General features: G+C 41.5%; 1 protein-coding gene across 1 annotated transcript in view; it reads right to left on the minus strand.

Moving 5' to 3' along the window:
• Positions 1–12,413, minus strand: part of LOC141139294 (adhesion G-protein coupled receptor F3-like) — a 50,058-nt gene that overhangs the window by 18,654 nt on the left and 18,991 nt on the right. Inside the window, exons 7-9 of the mRNA XM_073625261.1 lie at positions 5,647–5,705; positions 5,427–5,557; positions 2,870–3,097 (exon numbers count right to left, since the gene is read on the minus strand). Coding sequence (XP_073481362.1) covers positions 2,870–3,097; positions 5,427–5,557; positions 5,647–5,705 — 418 coding nt within the window. The remainder of the gene's footprint in view (positions 1–2,869; positions 3,098–5,426; positions 5,558–5,646; positions 5,706–12,413) is intronic.

The following is a 12,413-nucleotide window of genomic DNA, read 5'->3' on the forward strand; positions in this document are numbered from 1 at the left end:
AAAAAAAGTTGTGGAACTTTTGTTTCATATCTTGTGATGAAAATGAAACTATCATGAGAAATAGGCTTTTCCTAAAAGGATTATGTTTTGTAACCCAATATGAAAGCTGAATTTTCCACATGATTTATTGTCTAACTGAGCGTGCATTGACATCTATCTGTTCCTGCACAACACATACAGCTGGAGGAGACCCAATGTATCACTGTTCTGTTGTTTACTATGTGCAAGTAGCAGCATGCATGCACAACATTTACAGCACTACAGAAACCATAATATTCAATCAGTGGTAAATATATTAAGCAGAGAAGGTGAGCAAAAACTAGCTTTTATAAATTAGGTCTGTATACTATATAAGACTAAATTTAAATACATGTCAAGTACTTTCTGAAACTGCAAGATTCCTTATCCTGGCACCTTGAGATATTCTGGTGAAGTGACTATTACTTGTAAGTCTTAGCAAGTACTGTTAATATACCTTTGTAAGGTATCAAGTTAAAATGAGAGTAAATATGTTTTTGAGTTTCTGAATTTTAAAAGTGGATAATGTATCTGGTGTATTCTGACTAGTATTTAATTTGCTGTCAATTCACAAAGCAGGTACACATTTATCAAACATTTCACTTTAATGGCATGTAAGCAGGGGTTAGGACTCCTCCCTTGGATGGATACTGTGGCCAGGGCTGGATTCATCCTTTATATTCTAGAGCCAAAGAGCTTGTAGCAGAGGTTGATGGGAAGAAACTACTTCAGAAAGTGAACCTTTTGGGGTAGGCTCACTTTAAACTTTGTTTGAGTATCCACCTAAGGTGACCTACAGTGAGGAACTGGAAGTGCTAGTCAGCAACCCTATGTTGAAGCTAAGCTTGAACTATACAGTACTACTGATGCTAGGGGTAAAGAGGCAGAGGCAAAGTTGTGGTTCACCAAAGAATTGTACATTCCATTTCTGCTGCAGTGAAAAGTTAAAAAGGCTCAACGTGTGGACATTCCTTTTTTACTGAAGGTGGGCCTCGGGCAAGGGGAGTGTAAATGTGAGAAACCAAGACTGCAGACTTCTCCCATGTTGCTGGTGTGTGGTGCCCTATCTCGATCCTGTTGCAGGAGGATGGTGGGAGGAGCCCTTGGCCAGCATAACCGTTGCTGGCGGAAAATCAGTGACTTACTTACAGACACATACCTCATAAGACCAAAGTCAGGCATAGCTTCTAGTGACTGCTACTTTAGTGTTTTTGTAAATTATGAAACTAAATGACAAGGCCTGTTTATCAATATTATATCAAGCGGTCAGCATAAACTACTACTATCTTCTATCAGCATTCCATCTAGCCCCCAACTCTTGGTCTGCTCAAAAAACAAAACAATAAAAACATAACATATTCTTGTGGTAAATAAAGTTGTATATTGTAATTTAGCTTTCTCCTTAGAGCCAGACTTCACTATGAAGGGGTAAAAAATCGGACAATTGTCCAGGGGTACATGGTACTGCCACAATGTGGTTGGAGGTCTACACCACCTCCCCCCACAGTAATTCTGGTAGACTGTACTAGAACTGGAAAACCCTGTGCTTATGCACCAGGCAGACATTTAGCAGTATGAAGGCAATTACAGTGCAATAGGAGGGAGAAATTATGGAGGTAGTCAGAAGCCCAGAAAAATTTTAAGCTGCTGGCAGAACTGCAGATACTGTATGCATGTTGTCTAACGTAAGACAGCTTTTTGATCCACTAATGACAGCTCTAAGGGGAGTATGACATGTGAAGCATGTATGGGCTGTGAATCTGGGTGCATGATGGGCTGTGCACATCAAAAATAAACAAAAAGTCCCAGCCTACTTACCATCTAGCCTGCAACAAATCCACATTGACCCTGTCTAATAGTTCATGTTAAAAACAAGGGGTTTATTTGCACACATTTTTATAAACATGTGTAAGCCGCAGTGGCCACGTCAAGGCACCCCAGTATACTGCGGTCCTAACTCTATAATTCTGAGAGTCTCCCAAATTGGAGCACATATATAGCAGTGGATAGATTAAGGGAAGGTTTGCCTTGAGGGAGCCCAACCCTCCTTAAAATTACAAGGGACACATGGGACACCCAGCAAGGGCACACTGGCAGCTGAAGGTGTCCAGTACATCCCCTCACCAATTCACCAACTGTACAAACAATTGGCATCCACCCTAACCTATAACTAGCCTTTGCAACAAGAAGCATATGGAAGGGTAACGCGCATCAAAAACAAACAAAAATTCCCAGATCACTTACAAGCCAGCCTTCAACAAAACCAAATTGACAATCACATGCTTTTCATGTGAACTGTTAGACAGTATCAATTTGGTTTTGTTGCAGGCTAGCTGGTAAATGAGCTGATACATTTTGTTTGACAGTTTTTCACAGTTTTACTTTTTTCAGGCTATTAACCTTAGCAGCAAGTACAGAGAATACAAATTAATCTTGCCAAACATGCAGTGGCCTTGTAACTTCTTAGGATCTTAAAAGAAACAACAAAGAGCCTTATCTTCATCGATCATATGTAAACTAATAGTCTCATCAATTCACCATGTTGTGGATATGAACAAAGGCAGACATGTTTGTCCAACTTTTTGGACAACCATGGTTCTTCATAGATATAATGGAGAAAAAAAATCTAGACATGATGATATAGCAAGTGTGTAAATTGCAGGGTTGAAGGACAAAAGCTAAGGCAGCCACTACATCTAAGGACTGGTAAGAATATACAGTATTACCATATTTGTTTTTAAGGTTAAGATACCCTTTATTTACATATGGCTGTACACTCCACAGCCTCTTGTCCCAAAACCCTGCCTTAGATCCTTTGTGTGCTTGAACTTTAGGATTCGATAACACTGACCTTCCCAGTACTGACTGGCATGAGCAATTGTAAGGACAGAGATAGTTGAACTGGACATTTGCTGAGTTGACACATTCACATTTTCTCCACCAGGAAACAAAGTATTGGTGACATTATTAACAGTGAGTGTCCAGTTCACCGATGGCATCGTTTCATTTATCTGGCAGACCAGCTGGATGGGGTCACCGAAGTTTACTTCCAATTGCGCGGGCTCGATAGTCACCATTCCTGCAAATTGTAAAAGCACGCCAATGTGTTAGGTTTATTTTTATGTTTTCTGTTTATGTTTTTATGATTTTATATTAAAGCCCAGAGTTGGGCTTTAATATAGTTATTAATCAGATACAGTTATCAGGATGTAATATTTTATTTGACTGTAGCCTCCTAAATAGGGATGGGGATTAAAGAGAAGCTGACCTGGCCTTAAATATTTCTAAAGCTAAAAAAAAAAGTTCTGAAGCGCAGACACCACAAGGTACATGTGTTCCCTGCAAGTACCTATGTTAGGCTTTAAACTGATTCATGTGTCTCCATGCAACCCAGTGAGTCCTATAACTTGGCTGTAGGTGTGGCCTTGACTTCTGCCCAAATTCAGATTACTCTCATCCTCACTATATGCTAAACTCTGGCCCTTGCTGTTCAACTGTCAAATACTAGAAGATGAGTGAGCAGATGGATCAGTTTAAAAACTAACACGGGTATTTGCAGGGAACATAATTTGGTTCATTTACTAAAACTGGAGAGTGCAAAATCTGGTGCAGCTCTGCATAGAAACCAATCAGTTTCCAGGTTTTATTGTACTTGATTTGATTGTAGCCGTATTAGTGCAATTGTGACAGAGAAAATTGAGTACTGTCCGTGATACTTTTTTTATTTGCACTAACATACAATTTTTCAGGACAAGCTTTCAGGGTATGTCCCCTTCTTCAAGGTCCAAGCAGTACTCAGGTTTTATTGTCAAAGCTTGATTCAGGGGTAGGCAACCTTTTAGAGATAGAGATCTACCTGGACCACATGGGAGAGATCAAAGATCACCAGGGTGCGGTGCCATTTTTTTAAAGGAGTTAACTAGCAAGTCCCCAATAAAAAGTAAGGATAAGGAAAGCACAGAGAAAACTTAGAAAAATATAATAAAACTAATGTCACTGTATAATTATAAACTTAGCCTACCTTAAAAGTTAGCTTTAACGACCCCTACAAGCCTGAATAGTTATAGGCCTTGCTGGCTGCTCTGAGTTCTGGACGGTGTAAGTAGTATGTAGGGCAGTGTACAGAGGTCAGCAAAATGTATGCCAGTGTACAGGGGTCAGCAGAATGTACGCCAGTGTACAGGGGTCAGTAGTAGGCAGGGCACTGTACAAGAAAAAGTAGGGCAGTGGACAGGGGTGAGCAGGACAGGGGGTCAGCAGGGCACTGCACATGGGGGTTAGCAGGGCATGGTACTAGGGGCTCAGGAGGGCACGGTATGGAGTGTCAGGGTGACACAGTACAGGGGATTTGGAAGGCACACCACGGCACGGTATGGGGTGTCAGGAGGGCACAGTACAGGGGAGTCAGGGGGACATGGTACAGGGGGGCAGGTGGGAACACCACTGAGGGGGGGGTCAGAAGGGCAGGGTACAGGGGGTCAGGGAGACATGGTACAGGGGGTTCAATAGGGCACACCACTGGGGTGGTCAGGAGGGTACACAACTGGGAGGGGGTCCGGAAGGTACACCACTGGAGGGGCAGAAAAGCACAACACTGGGGTCACGGTATTGTTCTGTGTTCTCCGTTCTGTGCTGATCCCAACCGACCCTCCTCTCTTGTCCATTCTACATGATGTCACCCACAAGTGTCTGGATGAACTGAAGAGGAGGGCCAGTTGGGATAAGCATAGGCCACTCATGGAAGGAGCTCAGGCACGCTCGCACGAGAGCCTGAACCCGCCAAACTAACCTGCAGCTGTCATAAGCGGCAGACACAGTCCCCGTCCCACAGCCACACGTAAGCTAAGGGTGTGTTGCAGGGCAGAAAATGCCTTTGGCTAGGATTAGCTATGGCACATCTCTGCTTTACTGCACAGCTCTGCCAGTTGGGGTCGGCAAGACAGGGACAAGACTGATCTATCTGTCAGCTGCCTGCGGTGGACCAGTAGATCGTGATCAATGGGTTGCCAACCCCGGCTTAATTGAACAAGCTGAAATTAAGACTGTTGTTACCTTAAAAACCTTGATATTGTCATGTTAACATTTGCTTTAAAGGTCTCAAAAATACAGTAAAAACATAATTTAATAGACAAAAGCAGTTTGAACTGACTAGCCAACAAGATTTTTATTAGGAAGCATTAAACTGCAAACAATTACAGTAAAATAGGAGCAAAAGCAAAGCTTTACATGGAAAAAATGAAATAAATTAATAAATAAATGTGTATATACATATATATATATATATATATATATATATATATATATATATATACACACACACACACAGTATATTATATATATATATATATATATATATATATATATATATATATATATTCTTTAAACAATAGTCAGTGTGAAGTGATTACCTAATGTTGATAGCTGTGAGGATGTGACACTGGAGAGAGACTGAGACACCAGAGCATTGCTGGATGAAAGTTGCGTGGAGGAAACTGGACCCGCCAGAAGCATCCTGTAACTGGCTATCACACTTCCTGGACTTGATATAAGCACAGATGTCTTTAGCATACAGATGTATTTTTACTCATTTTTTTGCATTAGAATAGTTTTTAATACATGGTTTGTTACCTGAATCCAAGAACTGCCACAGACAATGGATTGCAATTCTTTGTGTAAGCATTTAGAAGCTGATAAAAAGAGCACATGTAACAATTAATATTTATAAAGGCAACTCCCTTCAAAAACCTAGCTGTGTTTTCCTTTTCAGACAATTTTTTTGTCCCATGTTTTATTTTCTTCTATTAATAATGGACCACTATTTTGAAAAAGAATAATTTTACAATGCTCTCGAGTAAGAGAAAGCGACTTGGTTGGGCTGTTAGAAGGGGATTAATGGTTGGCTCAGGTATGTTAGGAGCAGGAATGTTGCAGCAATGTAATTACATATATACATACATATGTATGGCAGTAATCTGGGATCCCTGCTCTTTCTTAAGAGTTGCAAATACAGTATCTTACAAAAGTGAGTACACCCCTCACATTTTTGTAAATATTTTATTCTAGCTTTTCATGTGACAACACTGAAGAAATTACACTTTGCTACAATGTAAAGTAGTGAGTAGACAGCTTGTATATGACAATGTAAATTTGCTGTCCTCTCAAAGTAACTAAACACACAGCCATTATTGTCAAAACCGCTGGCAATAAAAGTGAGTACACCCCTAAGTGAAAATGTCCAAATTGGGCCCAAAGTGTCAATATTTTGTGTGGCCACCATTATTTTCCAGCACTGCCTTAACCCTCTTGGGCATGGAGTTCACCATAGCTTCACAGGTTGCCACTGAAGTCCTCCTCCACTCCTCCATGACGACATCATGGAGCTGGTGGATGTTAGAGACCTTGCGCTCCTCCACCTTCCCTCTGAGGATGCCCCACGGATGCTCAATAGGATTCAGGTCTGAAGACATGCTTGGACAGTCCATCACCTTTACCCTCAGCTTCTTTAGCAAGGCAGTGGTCGTCTTGGAGGTGTGCTTGGGGTCGTTATGTTGGAATACTGCCCTGTGGCCCAGTCTCCGAGGAGAGCGGATCATGCTCTGCTTCAGTATGTCACAGTACATGTTGGCATTCATGGTTCCCTCAATGAACTGTAGCTCCCCAGTCCTGGCAGCACTAATGCAGGCTTAGACCATGACACTCCCACCACCATGCTTGATTGTAGGCAAGACACACTTGTCTTTGTACTCCTCACCTGATTGCTGCCACACACACTTGACACCATCTGAACCAAATAAGTTTATCTTGATCTCATGAGACCACAGGACATGGTTCCAGTAATCCATGTCCTTAGTCTGCTTGTCTTCAGCAAACTGTTTGTGGGCTTTCTTGCGTATTATCTTTAGAAGAGGCTTCCTTCTGGGACGACAGCCATGCAGACCAAATTGATGAAGTGTACAGCGTATGGTCTGAGCACTAACAGGCTGACCCCCCACCCCTTCAACCTCTGCAGCAATGCTGGCAGCACTCATACATCTATTTCCCAAAGACAACCTCTGGATATGATGCTGAGCACGTGCACTCAACTTCTTTGGTCGACCATGGTGAGGCCTGTCCAGAATGGAAGCTGTCCTGTTAAACCGCTGTATGGTCTTGGCCACTGTTCTGTAGCTCAGTTTCAGGGTCTTGGCAATCTTCTTATAGCCTAGGCCATCTTTATGTAGAGCAACAATTCTTTTTTTCAGATCCTCAGACAGTTCTTTGCCATGAGGTGCCATGTTGAACTTCCAGTGACCAGTATGAGAGAGTGAGAGTGATAACACCAAATTTAACACACCTGCTCCCAATTCACACCTGAGACCTTGTAACACTAACGAGTCACATGACACCGGGGAGGGAAAATGGCTAATTGGGCCCAATTGGGACATTTTCATTTAGGGGTATACTCACTTTTGTTGCCAGCGGTTTAGACATTAATGGCTGTGTTGAGTTATTTTGAGGGGACAGGAAATTTACACTGTTATACAAGCTTTACACCCACTACTTTACATTGTAGCAAGGTGTCATGTTTTTAGTGTTGTCACATGAAAAGATATAATAAAATATTTACAATACCATGAGGGGTGTACTCACTTTTGTAAGATACTGCATCTAGAGCAGCCTTTCTCAACCTTTTCAACACAAAGGAACCCTTAAAATAATGTTCCAGTTTCAGTAAACCCCTACTAAAAGTTACTATATCTACAACTCATAATACATTAGTGTGATGGTCAGTGGGAAGAATGCTCCTGACATTTGTGGTCATTGGAAAGAAATACCCCCTTACAGATAGCTAAAAGGAGCAGTGATGTCAATGGGAACTTATCTGAGAGGCAGAAATTATGAATGATTGATTGTGTTATATAGTTGTGGGAACACTATTAGGCGCTTGCAGCGGCTATCACACGGTAACTGATTGTTTGTATACACACTAGACATATATTAGTTTTAGCTTGGGATTATATTTCATTTCATTTATTTGTAAAAAATTACTAATTGCTCAAGGAACCCCTAACAACCTCTGGAGAAACCCTAGGGTTCCATGGAACCATGGTTAAGAAACCCTGATCTAGAGCTAAGACATTGGGCAGGAGCTTTATTTTGGAGACAACGGTTAAAATGAAAATTGCTGAAATTTTGGGGTATCCTAAATGGGCTTTTCCCTTCTTCCCTCGAAGTCCTAACCACAATTGATTTTTTTTAGTGCTATGCTAGCTATGAAAGGGGTTGTAAACCCTCGTGTTTTTTCACCTTAATGCATCCTATGCATTAAGGTGAATAAACTTCTGTCACTGACCAGTTCCTAGCCCCCCAACCCCAATCAAACCCAATGACGTGGGCGCCGGAGGGCGGGGCCGAGTCTGGCATTCTGTGTTTATGGACGAAAATGCTGGACTCGGAAGTGCACCTGCATGGTAACCCCCAGGGAGAACGCTTCACCTAGGTGGTTTACTGATGCTGGGAGGAGCCGCGAGCGCCGTTGAGGGACCCCAGAAGACAAGGATAGGGGCCACTCTGTGCAAAACGAACTGCACAGCGGAGGTAAGTATGATGTGTTTGTTATTAAAAAAAACAAGGGTTTACAACCCCTTTAATTATTGCCACAAAAATTAAGTTTAATGTATGTAAGGTTTCTTTTTTAGGAAAAGTTAAGAATTTAAAAAGAAACCTTAGTTAGCATGCTCGGATTTTTCGTTGAAAAGTCCTATCCCTTTATGCTAGTTTTATGTATAAACAGGTAATGTATGATCAATCTTCTGGTTAAACTGCTCCTCCTTCCTGGCAGGAATGGCCGTTCAGACATTTTGCCTTCGTTTGGATGGATTCACATTACCCATAGAATATTTGTATCATTCCATTAAAGTTTAGGAAAAAGAAAACGGGTGAAACAGTGCATTGCTTCAAAAATGCAAAGACCACTCTCCAACTGCGATCACTACCCGCAGAGAAAAATTAAAGATTGTTCTCTGCGGGTAGTGTGAACTCGCCTTTATGCAGTGACGGTGCAGTTTTTCTAGGTCTATGAATGGTCACACAATCCCTGCATGAAATGAACGTTCCCCATGCATTAAACACACCAGTGTTTCTCATGCACTGCTAACATTTGTTGTGTACCACTAAAAGTAGCTTGCACTTGATGATTTCCTGTCTTCTACTCTCTTATCATCTTTCTGCCTTGTTGTAATGCTCATGTTGGAGAGCCTTCCCCAGATAGCAAGCAATTATGCTGCAAGTTTGAAAATGACCTGCTAAACTATTGCTAGACATGCCAGGCTTTACAAGTTTGTTGCACAATTGCAGCAAGTCCACGTTACATGACTCCAAATCAACTTTCTGTGCAAACATTCTGCAAGTCTGCTGCAAGTTCTGGTTCACTTATGTTCTGCAATAGTCATCCCACCACAGGGGTCACTGTGGCTGAATTTTCATGCTGTAGACTTGCAGAGCTCTTGCTGTAGACTCACCGCTGAAACTTTGCTCTTACTAGAGTCTTGCCACGCAAATTTACTACAAATTGGAAAAGTATCAACTAGAACTTGTGCTCTGCGAGTGTACAACTTGCCAGTGAAAATGCACAGCTAGTTAGCAGACTCACAATTCAACACTGTCACAAATTTATGGCAAGTTACCCTTGCTATGTGGGTCAGCTGAATAAAGACAGTATCTAATATAATGTTCTAGCATGATCTATACTGAGAACCCAACACTTTATGGTGATGATAGTGAAGGCTTATTGCCCTTTGGGAAAGGGAGCCCTGGCTGTTGGAAACATGGTCCATGGCAGGCATTGTTTAAATGCCTTTCCCTCCCCTGGACTACCCAGGTCCCTAAAAAAAATGTGAATTATTAGACAATACAAGAAAGGGGTGGGAAAAGATAAGAGTTGCTTAAAATGTGCAAGGGGTGGAATCACTGAACTCTTGGAGCCAACCATCAAGTAAGTTCCCGTCCACCCTCCTGATTATGAGTTTGTTAAACCTTTGTTGGGAGTTTTTACCTCACCTCAAATGATTCTGGCTTTAGGTCCTATGAGAGCCTTAGTAATAATTCTATTAGGAATAATAGCAGCAAAAACTGTTAGGAACTAGATCACCTGCTGGAGGCATTGTGGACCGCAGTGACGAAAGGTGCAGTTTTGGTGTTTGTCAGACAGTGGGTATACAGCCACCCAATCACTTTCACACCTCCCCTCCCACTGCCACCCAGGCTCCCCCCATTCCACCAGGGGGCCTGAGACTGCTGTAAGTGGTGGATTTTGCTATGCACAGACAGAGGAACTAGAGGAAAACCTGTTCCCCACATTTGTCTGTGACTAATGGAGCCACTAGGATTTTGTCACTTCTGGTTTTAGAGCAGTGTTTCCCTTACTGGTACAACCAGGGAAACATCTGTTCAAACTGGTTTGTGTTTGATCAGATGCTTTAAAAGGCAGGGGAGATATCAGGGGTCTAAAAGTGGATGGACAGCCCAGCTCGATGTTGTATCCAGTCATCAGGTGTCCCAGAAGCTGGTTATCAATTATTCTATCATCTGGGCATCATCTTGTGGTCTTTATTGATAACACAATTTCTGGTCCTATTGTACCTCCTGTGGTCACAAAGGAATTCTGTGCTTGACACCAAAATGAGGTGTAAATTTCCTTTTTAACAGATGCATGATAAACTTTGGGTCTTAAGGTATCAAACAGTTGTCTTCCCCTGAAGAAGCACCTCTGGGCAAAACATGTTGGGACTGTTATCTTATGTACCGCTGCCATAAAATTAGGACAACAAGACCATGGGGGTTATTTACGAAAGGCAAATCCACTTTGCACTACAAGTGCACTGCAAGTGCACTTGAAAGTAAAGTCACTGTAAAGCCGAGGGGGGCAGGCAAGGAAAATAAAAAACAGCATTTTAGCTTGCACATGATTAGATGATAAAATCAGCAGAGCTTCCCCTCATTTCAGATCTACCCCTTAGATTTAGAGTGACTGCATTTTCAAGTGCACTTTCAAGTGCACTTGCAGTGCACGTGTAGTGCAAAGTGGATTTGCCTTTCGTAAACAACCCCCCATGTTAACACAATGCTGTTTCTTATTATGGAATATTTTAAACTTTTTGAATCATTTTAACAGTATATGAAATCATAAGTCTATTCATTAGCACCTTAAAAATCCCATATCCATTTTTCGTGAAAAAGTTTCAGTTATTGGGGATGTGGTGCTGATTAAATGATGTCAATTACCCAAACTACTAATGAAAAACATATAATGTTTGGGGGTTCTAAGTAACTGTCTAGCAAAGACAGTAGCTTTTAACATGTATGTAAAAATTTTGAAAATTACTCTGGTAGGCATGTGGTTATAGCTAAACTACAGGAAGATACTTAAAACACCAATTAATATAATATATAAAACATCATTAACTCTTTCACTGCAAGAGCTGTTTTTGCATTTTGTGCACACATGTTTGAAAAATCATGTTAGGCCTGGAGATTACATCAAACCACCAAACATATATTTTCTGAAAGCAGAGACTCTAGAAAATAAAAGTAGTTCCAATTTTTTATGTCAAATGATATTAGCGCATTAGGAAACATTACATTATAATAAAAAATACACTCCTGTTCATTTTATAGCACACAAACTATGTTACCCAATTTTTTTAGTAAAATATAAAAGATGAGGTTGCACTGAGCAAACAGATATCCAACATGTCAAACCCGAAAATTGTGCACGCCTATGAAACTGTGAGAAACTTTAGTACCCTATATTTTCCATAGGCGATGGTTTTAAAGTCCCTTATCAGTTTAGTGGTCACTGGGCCTAGAATTACTGCTCTCCCTCTGGTGTGTACAGCGATATGTAACATGTGTAGCACAATCAATGTTTTTGTGAGTAAGCACCCCTGATGCGTGCATTTACATTCATATGTGCATGTATGTAGGGGTGGGAACTCAAGTTTGCTTTTGGGGGTGATTGTAAGTGCTTGAGTGAAACTTTTTTTTTTTTTTTTTTTATCACATAGGGGACAGTTCCCCAGATAGGGGACAGTTCCCCCAGACAGAGGTCTGATGTCTCACATGTCCTCCAATGAAGCTGATGCAGTAAAGATCACGTTCCATCAGCTTCTTCTTCAGCCATATTGGCTGGCTAATGTGACATGGAAGTGACGTAAGAGGAAAGGGAGGACCGCAAACAGATGTTCATTGAGTTCCCTCCCCTAGGGATATGTGGAAGCAATCCAACGGCTGCACAGTAACTGGATTGCTTTTGCCTGCAGTCGGCTTTTCAGCTGTGAACATACTCCTGAAGGCTGCAGCGTCTGCACATGTGTTTACAAGGAACATGCTGACAGGAGGAGTGAGCAATGACCTCA

This window comes from Aquarana catesbeiana, linkage group LG04 (assembly GCF_042186555.1).
Source record: "Aquarana catesbeiana isolate 2022-GZ linkage group LG04, ASM4218655v1, whole genome shotgun sequence".
NCBI lineage: Eukaryota > Metazoa > Chordata > Amphibia > Anura > Ranidae > Aquarana > Aquarana catesbeiana.